We start from the raw sequence: 16,251 nt of genomic DNA on the forward strand, positions 1-16,251 counted from the left end.
TACAAATTTTGAAGCATTGTTGGTCTTTTCTTAAAGAGTAAATTGGGGTATCCCTCATTTTATGGTAATATTTGGCAGTTTTCTGTACAATTATACAGGTACTTTGCAAGGTGGTTCGGAGCAGGAGTCCACCCTTCCAAAATACATCTGTCGCATTTCTCACCTAACATTGCTTTAAATGAGAGCACAGTTTATTTGTGATCTAGAAGGAGAAAGTATCTAATGGAAAAACTTTGTAAGCTGAAAAACATTAAAAAACATTCAACTATAATAGTGACTGCACACCAGCTTATTATATCTCTACTTTTCTGCCAAGGGCCAAGTTACCCAAGGGCACTTAATAAAAACAGATGATCTGAAGCTGACATTGCAGACAGACTTACTACCTTATCTCCAGGTTAATGCGATAGTATTGGCCAGTGCTTAAAATCATGCCTGACAACATTGTCAGTGAATCCTCTGCCAAGGCAGTAAGCAGGTTTTACTGCAGTATCTTTTTCAGTATTACAACATGATTACTGAGAGATTTCCTACTTAGTTTAGGAAACCACACACAACTGTAAAGTAAAATTGTTGTCTAATAAAATATAACTTCCTAAGAAAAAGATAAATATTGAGCAGAACTATAGTTACTATTTCTAATACACTATCTGAATACTTCTCCAAATAGAAACTTCTCTCTGCTGTCCTTATGGAGTTATCATTGTAATTTTCTTTTATGGGACTATGGAAGACCATAGTTGCTTTCTTTTTGTAGGTGATAACAATAGACAGACTCACTGAGGAATGTCAGATTTTTCCTTTGTATCTATAGGGAACTGAGTCCTTTGTGATCTGATTTCATGGTTCCCCGATTTTCTGATTTCTTAGTTAGGACTGTGACATATTAGTATGTTTATTGTGTGCCAAGAGAGCATTGGGACTAGAATTCAACAGTAAGGTGGAAAAGTTAAAACCAAAAAAACCCCCAGACCCAACAAACTCAAGAATATTCATGCTTCGCTACAGAGAAACTATTTTTTTTTCCCAAGCTTGAAACTCAAAGAGTATATCAAAGTTTTCATTAGATTCTGCATTATGCCTGCTGCCACTTGAGCCATGCTGCACACACTACTGAATCACCACGTGGCATATTGTTGTAGAGGTTTCCGTGTATTAAAGGCTAACCCTATTGTCACTCCTCTTTTCTTGTACAGACATATTTGTTTCTTTTCTGGAAATGTGGTTGCTACAGCATCTTGATTACTTCTATGAGAATGAATTTTAATAAATTTTATGTTGTTTCTACCGCCTACTCTTAATGTTAAAAAACCAACATGAAATAGCCATACTTGACTATAATTAAAGGCAACCAAAGTCAAGGGTCCTTCTGATGTATGTACAGAAAAGGAAGAGTGTTATTGGTCCCCTTTCCACCTAGTATTTTTGAGTTAAATACTTTATTTTCCTTCTTATATTAAATCAATATAACAATGATTTTTTATGTTGTTTCTTTCCTTCCCCAGATGTACATCCAGACAACAACACTTACTGTCTCCATGAGTTTAAGTGCTTCTGTGTCTCTGGGCATGCTCTACATGCCCAAGGTTTATATTATCATTTTTCATCCAGAGCAGAATGTTCAAAAACGGAAGCGGAGCTTCAAGGCTGTAGTGACAGCTGCCACAATGCAAAGCAAACTGACCCAAAAAGGAAATGACAGACCAAATGGCGAGGTCAAAACTGAACTGTGTGAAAGTCTTGAAACCAACAGTAAGTCATCTGTAGACTTTCCCATGGTCAAGAGTGGCAGCACTTCCTAATAGATGTACGTTCACAAGAATGCACTTTCTTTTAATAATAAACTTTATTCTTTTTCTTACTTGTTCTGCATGAATCCAGAGATATGTCAGAATTCATGTACTGCTGAATGCAGGAATGCCTAGAGTTGTTTCAAACAATTTGTTTTTCACAGGAAGCTAGTAAAAAAAAGAAATAAATGCACAAGCAGATTTTGGAAAGCCACATCTTTTTAAAATGATCTGTTTTAGCTAGTGCTAATTTGATGTGTTGTGCATTGCTGTGCCAGTCATGGTCTGTCCTGACAGTTCATGAGGTGTATTTATGGTCATCATTGTATATTCAAAACTCAAAGGCTGTTGAAAAAAATATAATGAAAACAGTTAACTTTGTTTTTATTTTGCAGTTAGATACGGAAGTGAAAATAATGCTTTTTACCTTTCCACCTTAACTTAATATTTGTTGACTTGTTCATTTATCACAACTCATGAGTACTAACACTTCCCAAAATAACATTTCCCATCCAGGTTTTTGGTTGTGGTCTTACTCATCTTGGTACAAAATCGTGATAATTCATGTACAGCTTAATCATTACATGTTCTGATACATCGTGGGTTAGTAATGGGAAAAAGTTCTTTCCCATGTCAGAAAAGTTCCTGAACCTTGCCACATCTCTAAATTGCTCTGGTATAGAAGAAAACAGAGGTTATAGCTTCCATTCCACCACATGACATACAGTCTTATAAACTGGACTTCACAATAATAATAATCAAATATGAGTAGAGCCAGTAACTTTACCCCAGAGATTAGTAGTCATGGAGAATTGGTTTCTATTGAGGAGGTAGAGGTCACATGGGATGGACAGCAGCTGTTATAGTTAAAGAAAATTTTTTCAGTCATTTTACTGCAAATGGGGATTTTTTAAAAAATTTTTATTACTTATTAATGATGTTGACAAGAGATTCAATAGTACTATTTTGCTTGAGCACATTCAGACAAATCAGTACCAAGTTTGCAGAAAAATATTGTACTTATTTCAGAAAAATGCAACCCCCCACTGAATTCAATCAGAGTTTGCCAGATTGAAGACTATATTAAAATAGTCCGTAAGTTTACCATAATATAGTTGCTGATGCATGGAAGATACCGAGTACAAACCAATTCACTTGAAAAACTCATGACCCTTCAAAATGTATAAATCTGCTAGACTGAGCTATGGGTTTATACAGCTTCAGATTATGACATATAACAAAGGACAAAAGGAGAAAGGCAATGGCATTCCTTTTGGATCAAATAATAGCATGGGAATATGAAGAACTCAATAATTTCTCAAATCTTCAGAAGTCACCAAAAGAAAATACAGAAGGGAAAGAGAGGTGGATTTTGCTGAGTTTCCAAAATTATTAACTTCTGAGGAAAGGTCAAAGGAGGGATTCCACAGTAGGGAAAGAAAGACTGTTAATAATAAAGTCTTGGGTATCTGATGTTTATCTACTGCACCTAATTAAGAAATGCTGTGTCTGGTATTACTTAAACTATGATTATGCATAATTCATGGAAACAGCTACTGTTGGAAGCAAGTCTGCTTCTCCAGTAGTGTGATGTATGCAGGGTAATGCTTATTTACTGTACTCTAAACATAATTTTAACAGTAGCACATGTATATATTTCCGAGCTCACTAGGAGTATATCCTGACTAGGCTTTGATGCAGGCAGCATAATGCTTCATAGGCAAAAATTCAGTCAAGACATCTGCACTCCAGAGAGTTGTCCCTATGTAATTGAGCTCTTGGCCTCAAGATGGGTTTCTCTCTTGCCCAGAATTGTTCTGTACCATTTGGATTTGATCAGCTTCCCTCTTTTCTGCCAAAATAGTTATTGTCAAAACTTTTGGAGGTTCCTGTGAATTATCAGTGCACAATGCCACATAAGTCCTTTTCATTAGGTCAATAGTAATGACCTCTCAACATTGCAAAATTTCTTCTTGCACTGACTCAATGTGAAGTAGATCTTTCTTTTCAGCGATAGTATATGAAGCTGATCACAAACAATCAGGCTATTCCAAGTATATGAGAAGTGGTTAGTAAGTGTTTCCCACCATTCTGCAAGCACAAATACAGGTAGTGATAACAGTGCTCATAACTAGGTAAGAAATAAGATAAGACAGTCAGGTAATTTCTTTTGCTTCCCATCCAGAGACAACTCTGCTCTGTTTGGTTTGTCCTGTTCCATGTAACAGACTTCATTCCATGTTGTCCCCCATATGAACACAGTCATGTTTTTTTGTGGAAATACATTCATCTTCAGTGGAAAACAGATTGTATCTGGGAAACAGGATGAAAAAAAAAAATCCAGATGCAATTACAGGAGACATAACAATGACAAGTACTTTAAATGCATATAGGTCAGATCACAACAATAATTTTAAATTGCTTTAGATCCTCTTTTATTTTATTCTTTTTCTTTTTGTTTCATTCCAACAGCAATGTAGTAACTGGAGCTAGAAAAGAGTGTTCATTCCCAGAAATATTTTGAGCCAAGTCTGCTACTTTTTCTGGCTGTCTATGCTTGCCAAATGTGGTTCATGTTATTACTATGAAATGCTAACAGTCTTAAAGAGCAGGACACCAGCTGCTGAAGCTTTCAGATCCCCAAACAGGAATTGTAGGCTTATTACAGTGAACTATAAAGACACTTGCAATATTTATCAAGTAAAAAACCATTGTTTGGAGATGAGATTAGATTTAATACATTTCAAATGACTATCTACACTAGCTTCCTGTGCTATCATTTTTTAAAGTAACAACACTCAGAACTCAATAGGATGATTTTTGTTTCTTGATCAGTCCTAGATTAATTCTTTCAAAACTATTTAAGTGTCAGATACACAGTGAAGTTACAGGAAACTAACAAGTTACTCTAAATCAGCTGAGGTGTAGTAACTACTTACTTTTGTATTTTGAGCTTGCAAATGTCCTCACATAATTCAGCTTACTGAGTTGTGATAAATCCGATTATGTTACACTGCTGTGGGCTAAAAACATACACATGAAAAGTTATCATAGAACTCAGCTGATACAGGGTAATGTGGTAAGCTAGCTTAACCTGATCACGTATCTGAGCCTATTTTCAGGGCGAGGGAAAAAAATAAGCTCTGCTCCTTCCGTCCTTTTGTTCCCAAGTGTGCAGAGTTTGCAGATGTGCATTTATTTGTTATTTCTTAGCTGGGAACAAAATCCTTTTATGCTCTAAGGAACTTGGTGCCATTTCAGCGGTCCTGCATTATTTTCAGAAGGAACTTTACAGGCCAAAGGAAAAATAGAATCCTCTCAGAAATCCAGCTGTGGGAGCATGGGAGAGTTCAGATGGGATCAGTACATCCCATCTGAAAGATCTGAAAGATGTAAATGAGGCTATATTTGCTTCAAGTGTCCCAATACATGCAAATAAAGCTATTTCATGTTGGTGCTCAAATACTGTGATCGATTATGTGAAAAACTTGCTTAATGTGCCAAAAGCAATCCTTTCATGAATTAGCTCTTGCAGACACAAAGTACTGGAGCTACCTGTGCAAGTGGAAGTAAGAAATATTATGTTTTGCACTTCCTTTTGATTATTCACTCTTATATATATTTTCTTATGGAACAAAAATTATAGTAGTATGTGAATTATAATGGTCTGGTTCTGTTGTGTCTTACAAAATGGCAAATGCAATATGAAAATCAAATTGCTCAGAAACCCAAAGAAAACATGAAGAAAAAAGCAAGCAGCAAACTTAGTTATGTATACAGCCTAGTATTATTTTGCAGCAATTTTAGTGATCTTTGATTTAGTTTAATCCTTGGTGCAGGAGAGAGAAACTGTCATTTCTTGGTTTCTGTAGTCTGTTCTTCCAAAATCTTTGGGTTGTTGGGCTGGATTTAGGAGTTAGCATGAAGAATCCTTTTCCTATCTATCTCAGCTCCCACCAGATTCTACATAGAAAAAAAAAATTAGAGGAAGGCAGGAAGGTATGGGAATAGAATTAAGATCTTTGAATCTATAGATCAGACAATTTTTGTGCCATCACAATATTTTCATCCTGCCAGCTGCAGTCTTCACTATCATGAACAGAACATGTCTGTAGCAGACGGAATATAAAACATATTTGGGAAGCCAAATTCCTCTTTAGGCAGTGTGGCATAGACCGTATTATAGAGACAAAAAAGAGACTTAGTCCCCCAGCAGTCTGATTTTCCATGTACCCAACTGGTTTAAAATTAGCGAGCTGCCTGTGAGACCTGACGTCACCACTTCCCTCTTCCCACCACTACATTAACACAACAGTGGAGACTTGAGCCGTATTTTTTACAGCACAGGGATAAGATTCAAGGGCTAGAAGCTGACACAAACTTCCATGTAAGATTCACAGTTGTTCACTTTTACAATAGTAAAGGTATTTAGCTTCCTCAACATATTGCCTCATTCTGAACAAGGGGTATCAGCTTTGCTCAAAGGAAGACATGATCAGCTGACCGTCAACATAAAGGAGACCATAATAGCATGGCATGGCAGCTCTAAAATACAGCCTAGGTTCTCATAAGCATTTCTGCTGGCTTACTTATATGCAGATGCTTTGTGTCTGAAGGCTCTTCAGAGAATATGTGCTGTAGGCAGTAGCTACTCAGTTTCGCTAACTTGGAGAGATGTTTCCCATGTTAGGCTTTGCTCCTTTCAAGGAACATAAGCCCTTTTAGATGGACAACCCACCACTAGCTGCAAAGTTGTCTTCAACCAGCAGAAGAGAGAGAAAAATCCAAGCTTTAAATTAAAAAGGTCTATACAGAAATCAGCTAAAATAATACCAGACAAATAGCACGTTGAAATTCTGTTACAGGTATGCTAAAACCACCCATCATTGTTCCTCTCTATTGACCTCTCCTTCCCCAAGTCATAAACAAAATAAGTTATCATCAGGAACACAGAACTTGAGATCCAACTTACTCACGGCTTGTATACGTGCTTAAACTTCCTTACTTTATTCCTTGAACATGGGCCATGTTATTTGGAAATATAGTTGGACACTGAGTTCAAATGCTAAATATGTTTTTTTCCTTCCTCTCTTGATTCTAAAAATCCTGAACTTTGTTTTTTGTTGTTGTTTATTTTTGGTTTTTTGATTTACAGCCTCTTCTACCAAGACAACTTATGTCAGTTACAGCAATCAGGCAAACTGAGCAGGGATGAAATTCACTGGAAGACCTGCAGGATGGGATCTTACAAACATAGACTTTACCACCACCAGAATTCAGTCTTGGAAATATCAGTAGACTACATTCAAATCAATAGTCAGTCTCCTAAAGGACAAGGATTAAACAAGAGGCAAAAGGCAAAAAGAGACAGGGGAAGGAAAAGTCCAGTTTTATAACATAGAGACAGTGTCAAGCTTCTGAACTGTTCACTCACAAAAGGAAGCAAATCACAAATGGAGAACAAATGTTAGCTTGTGAAAAAAAAAAAAGCTGTTGAAATAAATCATGTCTGATGTTATATTTGTAAGTACTTTTTTGTGATTGTGACAATTTCCTTTCCTGTCCTACATTGTTCAACTCGTAAAAGAAGAGTTTGTTTCTTGTGGCGGCTGACTGAATTAAGTCCTGGGTTATGCTAAAATAAATGCAGTGGTCAACGCATGCTAATTTTTATACAAAATAATTTATTTCTAATAATAAAGGAATGTTTTGCAAATGTTGAGACTTGTTTTGTTGCAGTTTTAAGGAAAAAAAGTCCTTACACTGTTGTCTATTGTTTGTTTAGAATGTGCAGTAAAGGTGAGTGTACAAATAAAATAATAATCATGGCATCAGAAGAATGCAGTGTAAACTCTAAGCATGTGTGTGTGTGTATGTGTGCACGCGTGCGTGTATGTACGTGCATGCCTGCATGAGTGTGCGTGTGTGTACTCTGCAGTGTGCGTGAATTTATTTGTTCAAAGCTTTGTGACTATATTTTCTAATGGAAGGATTTTTTTCCCGCTTCTCACCTGGAAAGTAAGTGCATTTTATATGTTTGTAAAGTGAAGGAGTCCTGATGGTAATTATTTTGTATGATTGTATTATATTTTTGAACCTTCACTAATACTTTTGATCTTTTTCATTTCTGGAACTTACAGTTTGTAAGACTTTATAACAGCTAGACTGGATTAAGCTGAAAGTCTATTCAGCCTAGTATCCTGTCTCTGACAGGGGAATGTAGCAGATGCTTATCAATAAAGGTGACTTTGAAATAACAGGAGAGAAATCAATGGAGAATTTGGAAAGCAGTGGATATATGTACTATTGCCTTATTAACACTTAAAAAATCAAAGAAATAGATGTCCATCTACAATCTTCACATCTTCTAACTCCCATGTCAAATGATTATGCATACATTAGAAATTATTATGCAAAGAGAAAGAGAAATTCATATAGATAACTATCATGTTAATAAATCCCTCCAAAGAATTTTAAAAAAGACAGGTAGGGACTTTCCACTTTGTAACTCTACCTTTGATGTTCTTTAAGACTTTTTCACTCCATACACTACGTACTATTCGTGAACTCAATGGGTCTTCACAATCAGTTGGTTATTAAATGTTATTTCTCCTGAATTAGCCTGGATGGCTCCTTGTGCTTTTTTCCTCAAAGGAGCTATATTTTTATAACGTATCTTGAAGAAGCTGTGGTGGGTCCTAAATTACATGAATGAAAATTGAAGTATCTGAAACTGAATCTCTTTCTGTTACAATGTCAATATTTAAAATCCAACACAGTCAGCAAACTGCATGACAGTGAATTTCCATTTTCAAAATATTTGACAAAACATTGTTATTTTTTTCCCAGCATTTAAATGCCTGAATTATTAACTGATGATTGCTTTGACATAGTGTGGTATTGTGTGTTTGGTATGTGTGATATATTATGTGAAAATTCCTTTTTTGGCTATGCCACAAGCACATCAATCCCAAACCTATAAACCAATATATTCTTAATTTCAAGCATGTGAGTAATGCAGCTAATGCAATGCGACCTGCAAAAAAAAAATCATAAAAACATTTTTAGTTCTGTTTTGTTAGCTAATATCTCATCAAATTGAAGTTTTTTGTGAAAATGAATTGATTAGATCAATGTTTTAACAAGACAGACTTTCGTGTCTAGGATGGATTTCCTAAGAGAGAATGTGTTTTAACTGAAAATAAGTGTTTTGGCACAGTTTCTTTTAAAGAAACCTTTGAAAAGTTTAGTTTTCAATGCACAACAAAAAAAGTTTCAAATATTTTGTCTTCAATGTCTATACATAATAACATAAGCATAACAATATGCATTTGAAAAAGCAGTACATAGGAATTGTGTTTAAAACATTTCATATACACATAAAAAATGTATATACACATAAAGTTTAGTATATGATATATTAATATCTTCCAGTTTCACAGTAGTCCAAAGAAAATGGTATTCTTAAGAGATCTACCAAGACCAATATACACTTTTTGTGGTTGAACAGTAGGGTAAAAATGGAATGCAAATTATTCTATGCATTTTCTATGTCATTCTGTCTGAAACAGGGAGTATAGTAAGCCTATGAGTGTCACTGGTATTAATGTAACTCATCAGAAAAATGAGCAGACAGTATGAATTATGGAATGAACTGGGTGTTTTCAAAATACAACAGAACAGCACTGGTCTGCAGTTTTTACTTCTATAGAGTAGTTATGTACAGTTTATACGTTTGCATAGAATAGTGCATATCTGTCTCCTGTAACTGTGTTCAAAAGCACATTCTTCTCTTGTATCCCTCTAGAGCTATGGAAGAACAATACATTTTATTTCTGAATTGAAATGCTGACTTTGTTCTCTTCAGCTTAGGAGACTTTTTCCCATACAGTAGCAGTTCCAAAGACTTTTTTCTAGCAACCTGATTTGTGAGTTCTGCTTCCAAGACTGTGTCTTCAGGTGACTCTAAGTCCCATTTGTGCAATAGATTGTGCATCAGCTCTACAAGTCCTAACTTCCAGGTTAGGTGACCTAAATTTTCTGACCCCACCTGACCTCTACTTTGGGGATTATTGATTAAGAGACTGCAGTCTACAGCCTCTAACCAAGACTGATGTACCTTTTTCAGCATCATCATTGAACACAAACAGTTCAGATGAAGGAATTAAATATTTTTGAATGATTGATTCTAATTAGGTTAAGAGTGGTCTTTTTTTCAGCTTACTGGGGCTTTGTCTCCAGTTTAGCTATTATAATAAAAAAGCAACCTCCTAAAAAAAAAAAAGAAAAAAAAAAGAGCTATTATAAAGAAAGAGCCAGAGAATTTTATAATACAAAGGAAGGAAAAATTGATACAATTTTGCAACATGAGTATAAAAAAGGATGAATTTTAGAAAAATTGCTTCCTCTGTGCTTTACCTTTCATATTACAAGGCCCATTTTTATGAGAAGATTGGGGGAATTCAGTCAGCAATAAGAAATCCCTGCAGAGTCTGTTGTTACTGTGCCTTTGAATTCTTATACAGCTGCTGCATTTTTCTTCTCTGTGAAATAGCCATCACTTAATCTGTCTATACAGAAAACTCCTTGTTTGGGGTTTTTTTTAGTTGTTTGGTTTTTTTTTTTTTTTTTAACAACCTCTGTTTCTACCTTGTTCTGCTCTTTATCTAATAACATTGACATTCGTGAAGCTACAGTTAAACAATTATCAACATTTCCATTATGAATGATATTATCTAACACACACAAAGATTCTGCACGTTGAAACTTGGCATTTATTTTCTTAGTGTATATGCAAAAGAATGTAAATGGAAAAACAGTTATTTAGGTAAGTTAAAATGAAAAGCTTACAAATAGAATAAAGTTCTGAGGCAGATGTAATCAGAAGATGGTAACAGTTTAAAAACTGAGATTTGGCCAATGATCATAATACAGTATGTTCTAGTTATGTACAATATAATTAGAAAAATTAAAGGAAAAATTATAGGAAAGAACCATATAAAAATATAAATGTTCAGTATCCATTTTCACATACCTTTTCACTTTCTTCCCTTCAAAGTATATTTTGAGGGCCTATGGCCCTAATGTAAAACCCATTCAAGTTAATGAAGGTCTTACCTTTGTTTTAGCAGATTTGAGATCAAAATTAACATGTTGAGATTAAATTAACATATGGCTTTTTTAAACTATTAGCTTTAAATAAATGTCTGTCACCAAAAGCTACATTACTTATATATCAATTTTTAACTATATTTTAGTTGATAATTATAACCCTTAAAATCCTTTATGTGTACAAGGAACTCTGGTGTATAAATCACTCATGTTTATAAAAAAATCTGTGCATATTAGGTTTTATAAATTAAATGGTGTTATGGGACTGCTAAGCTAGATCTTCTGTTGGCCTGACTTTGAGACACAGGACACTCTTAAATCACCTAGTCTTCCCTGGTATCTGAACGTGCACAGCAACTAGAGCTGCAGAGGATCATTTTAACCTGATCTAAAAAAATGATTGTTGAGGGGAAAAGAACCAAATAGTGAAATCATTAGAGGAATATAGACTATGGTAGATGAATCTCTTTAGTACTGATGGAAGTTAAAAACCTTGGTATCTAAAAGTATCTAGATCTCAGACCTTTCCATTTAGAAACAAAGAATGGGTGAAGGTCTTGAACTAACCTGCAACCTTAGTTCTGCAAGCTTTCATTGCCGCATATCACAAATGTGAGCAGTTCATTATAGAAAAATTAAAATGCATGCAGATCAAAGCCTGGGGTGGTGCCTCTAGCTTGCAGACAGGTGACAGGGTGAGATCCCCTGTCAATGGTACTGTCTTCTACTAGAGAAGCTGTCCCATCATATAAATTTAGTGCACACTAGTTTTAGTATACTTTGGCAAGATTTACTCTCTCCTATCAACTATATACTTCTACAGACTAAAGATATACTCTATGCTAAAGATTTGATCCAAAGCCAAGTGAAGTTCACAGGAGTCTTTTAGTAGGCTTACTTAGTCAGAACCACCCAGAGGGACTGGATGGTTCTACTTTTTTCTAGTCCAGACTGTAACCTGAAACTATCCAATGACTTATAAATCAGATAGGCAATACACAATGTCAAAATACATTCCAATCTAATTTTTATCCAGAAGAAGCTACCATTGTTATGAATGAGGTCCCAGTGGCAAGACCAAAATATGTATGCCAAAAGCACAGTAACTGAAGTATTATACTAATGAAAGCCTGCAGGGTATGGTTTATGCACACTAGAGAGACAGTGTCTGAAAATGTGATTATCCAAATTTTGTTAAACAAGGAGTTTGTCTCAATTATTTTCAGTCCACTCAGATTTCACAGTAATTCAGTAGCTGAGATCTTGAAGTTTAGTAACTAAACTTTTGTGTAGGCACAGGAACATTTTTTCAACTAAAATTATAAAAAGTCTTTATTGTACAAACTTAGGGTTTAGTTCCGATCGTGGAGAAGCAGACTACAGTTTTAAAATTGTGATTACTGGTCATTTATGTGTGAGTATTCTGAAGCAACTCCATCAGGACATACAACTTTGTTTCACTGAGATCAGGAACAAGTCCTTAATGTTGTTTTGTGGCTGCAGGATAGATACAATGAGATCTGAATGACTCTATGTATCAGGTCAATGAACCAGAAATTAAACAGAATTTATAGACAATACTTTAACTGTTCTATAGAAAGAGTAATAAGCTACTTTTTGACAAAAATCTCCTTTCAAGAAATGCCTAAATAGCAATTTCCACAGCAGGGTTTTTAACTAATAGAACTAGCTCTCTTCCAATGAATAGATAATTTTTATTACTAGCCAAGGAAACAAATGAAGGAAAGCGTTCCTAACAGATCCAGTTTGTAAATGTATTGTATTGGAATACAACTTATTCATTTATGTGTCTACTTAAAGGCAGAATGTGAAAGCAGGAGACATAGCATGGTGAATGGATAAAGAGAAAATATCTCTCTTGCAGCATTCTTTTGTAATGCTTTGGTTTGAAAATGTAAATGAATGATCCAGCACATTTCACCATCACATCAGCCATTAAAAAAATGAAGCTTGTAACTACACTTGCAAATAGCTTATGTGCCACGTGGTATAATTAAGAAATTACATATGGATCTACATATTCTGGTTAAATTTTAAAGAGCAAAATTCAATGACAGAAGAAGTAAGCATTCCTTTTCCCAGTTTCAGTGGTATCTAATCTAATGGCACCTTTAGCACTTGTGGTACTGCAATTGTTTGCATCCAGAAAACACCATTTCATATTTTACATGCATGTTTCATTTGCTGTGGATAATTACCTCCTGCAATCTAATTGTGAAATGGTCTTTTTCTCAGCAAGAAGTAACTTCTTTCTGACTTTCTTCTGAAATTTCAGTAGCTAATAGGAGAGCAAAGTATATGTGTCACTAATCCTTATTATATTTCCTGGGAAAGTAAATGATTGTAATTAATGGGATACAGCAAATACAAGAATGAATAGATCCTATCTGTGGACTGCATCCTAAACTGCTGAATATATGTAAGTTGCATTGTCTCCTTTTAGCTTCTTACTTGGCTTAAATTTACCAGTAGGATCATGAGAATGGCAAAATACATTTGGTGGAAATAATCTGTTGCATTTGTGCAAAGAAAACAAGCTGACTGATGGGAAAGACACATTCATCTGGAAACATTTTGGTTATGATAACTTAAAGGAAATTGGAAACCTTGATAATGAGTCTACTAAATTTTTTTTATCAGGAAATGAACTATGTAGGAGTATGTTAAACTTCTTGTTTCAGTGAAACTCTTTCAAAGATTTTGAAAGTTTGTCTATAAAAGATCACTGTAGAATTCTTTGTACATTTCATGAATGTTGATAACTCTGTAAATTCTTCCATCACATTGAAAAACTAAAGTAATGGAGAGCAATAGTTTTTCTTGTTTGGCATTATAGGGTGACAGCAGGTGGTTAGCTCCCAGGAACTTACTATTTTCAATGGTACAACAGCAGCGAAGAGAAAACAGCAGTGTCCCCCAGAGCTAAAACAATGTTAGAAGTACACTAAGATGCACAATATCCTGAACAGCAAACAAAGCTTTTGTTTGTATTACACAAATGACTTGTCTCTCAGTAGAAGTGGAGCAGTATGACATGCAGAGGAGTATGGACATGGAAGAAAAAAAAAGAGCAGTGACAGAACCACAGTACCTAAACCCCTACTGGAAGCAGCAGAAAATGTTGGAAAGTTCCACTGTTGAAGAAATGTGTCAGCTCCAAAAAGTCCATGCTGACCTCTGTCAAGGGCACATGCCATCCCCAGAGTGTGTGTTAATCTTACATACTCTACAGAACTGCAGTGAACAAACATGACAAAATAATCGATGGGAGCCATCAGAGCTAATGTTGGATGAGGTAGCAAATACGAACATAGACTTATTTTTCTTTGAAATTCAAGAAAATATTATGATCGTGTGCAAGGAATATGCACAACTTCTGCAAAGACCTGCAAATATAAATACTTTAACATTTGATTCACAAGGAGTAGGTTGAGATCAAAGATTGCAACATATCCTTTAATACAGCACCTGTCTTTCTGCAAATGAATTAGCTTATTCTCCTTTGTCAATGACTAATTCAATGATGGGATTTCAGAAGATCTCTGGAGCCTTCCTGGTCCATCATATCTTGGTCTGAGAGGGAACTGGAAATTATTTTCCAAAATAAAGGGAAAGTTTGCCTGCAAAATTGAGATTTTCTCACTTAAAATTATTATTTTGTGGGACATGCTATATTTAACAAAAATAACTCTAAATTTCCAGCTCACCAGTATATTAAATGTATTCAGACTGAGTATGTCTGAAAGCTTAATTGCTATCTGGTAGAAGGTGTTGGGTTTTTTGTTTATTGGTCAGATGTAGAAGAAACACACACCTAGAAACACACACAATGGCCAATACAAACATTACAGAGTGTCTTGTTCCACAGTGTCATCTAATATCAAAAACACTGGAAGTGCGTTAACTTCAACCTGATCCCAAAGTAAGCAAAACATAAATTGCATTGCCAGTATCCGTTCCTGTTTCATGAAAATGTGCCTTGGAGGCTCTTTGATCAAGTGATAAGCCAAGGTTTAGTGTTGTTCTGCAAAATTTTTCTGCAAGACTGCTGTCATTAAGAATTCCTATATGCAGTGCTAGTTTCAAAGCCTTTTCTGCTTCCTGTTTGCCTGATACAACAGACACTCTCTATCTGGGAGCCTACTCCCCAGGTTAGCTGCAGTGTCTTTACTGTCTTTGTGGTCATTGACTGTCAATATTAAATAAGTATGACCTTTCAGAAAATAAACTATTTTTATTTAATTTACAAATTTTCTTCTTCCTAGTCTTGCTAGAGTGTTGATGAACTTTCCAATAGATATGTTTAGATTTATGACTGATCACCATCTTTCTTCAATACAGCTTCTAGTAGTTCTCATGTACTCCCTTTAGAGCTTTTATCCAACTACTGGCTTTGGTATCATGGAAGAAAACATATCAATGGAGTAAATCCATAGCAACAACAGTCAAATATGAGGAATAACAGGGTCAAAAGTGCTTAAAGAAGGTAAAACAACTCCAGAAAACATTCCTGGCTAGAGACATGACTGATTGCTTTCTTCTAGGGAATGGAAGAATCATATCTAAAGACAGTTTCCACAGGCTGCTGTTGGAAGTCTGCCTCAGTGGCTTACTGTTTTTTTAGAAAATCTCAACACCTGGATTAGCCTTTGAATGCTACCCACATTTTTTTTTTTAATAGAATTTTAATAAAAATCTCAAAAAGATAAAGACAGAGAGAATGCACAGGTGAAAATTGATGTTGGAGATGCATATGATATATTGAACTGCCAAACTTTTGGGGACTTGCCTGTTACAAGAATATGAAATCTTCATCAGAGATAAAACTATCCATACTTCTATTTATCTATTTCTTTATATATCTCACATATTGCAGACTGCAAAGAGTAAACCTCAATACTGCTTGCCTGCTGTGTTTAATTCAGATGCGCAGTTCTTACTGTGTGCATAATTTAGAGAGGATACAGAGTTGTAAATATAACTGTATCCATATATTCTGCACCGGCTCCCCATAGTTTTTCATCACAAGTGATAGACATTTCTAAAAACAATATGCTGTTTATTTCTTCATTTCTATGGTTCATACACTTACCTGAAAATGCAGAACAAGTTGCAATCATTTTGATATACAGAGGTTATCATTTCTTGTGAGAGTTTTCATCTTTTGCCACCGTCTCCAGTGTGACACTGAACAAGGAATGACAGAAAGATTAGTTTTATATGAAATTCAGGGTATTTTTCACTGAATGACAGATATGAAGCGCACAATTTGCAAGATAAAATAACAAAAATGTGATTATTTCAAATGCCAGACTGATGGCACTTTATA

General features: G+C 35.1%; 1 protein-coding gene across 7 annotated transcripts in view; it reads left to right on the top strand.

The window, feature by feature from the left end:
- GRM8 (glutamate metabotropic receptor 8) overlaps window positions 1-8,407 on the top strand; it is a 358,092-nt gene extending 349,685 nt beyond the window's left edge. For 3 of the 7 annotated variants that reach the window (XR_003923503.2, XR_003923502.2, XR_003923504.2), the window contains 2 exons: window positions 1,506-1,807; window positions 6,946-8,407. Coding sequence is in view for 2 of the 7 variants with exons in the window: in XM_030015133.1 (XP_029870993.1) it covers window positions 1,506-1,752; window positions 6,946-6,995 (297 nt within the window). In the remaining 5 variants the exon portion in view is untranslated. The remainder of the gene's footprint in view (window positions 1-1,505; window positions 1,808-6,945) is intronic. The other 4 variants (XR_003923506.2, XM_030015132.1, XR_003923505.2 and 1 more) reach the window with 3 other exon arrangements.
- Window positions 8,408-16,251: the final 7,844 nt, after the last annotated feature.

This window comes from Aquila chrysaetos, chromosome 5 (assembly GCF_900496995.4).
Source record: "Aquila chrysaetos chrysaetos chromosome 5, bAquChr1.4, whole genome shotgun sequence".
NCBI classification, from domain to species: Eukaryota; Metazoa; Chordata; class Aves; order Accipitriformes; family Accipitridae; genus Aquila; species Aquila chrysaetos.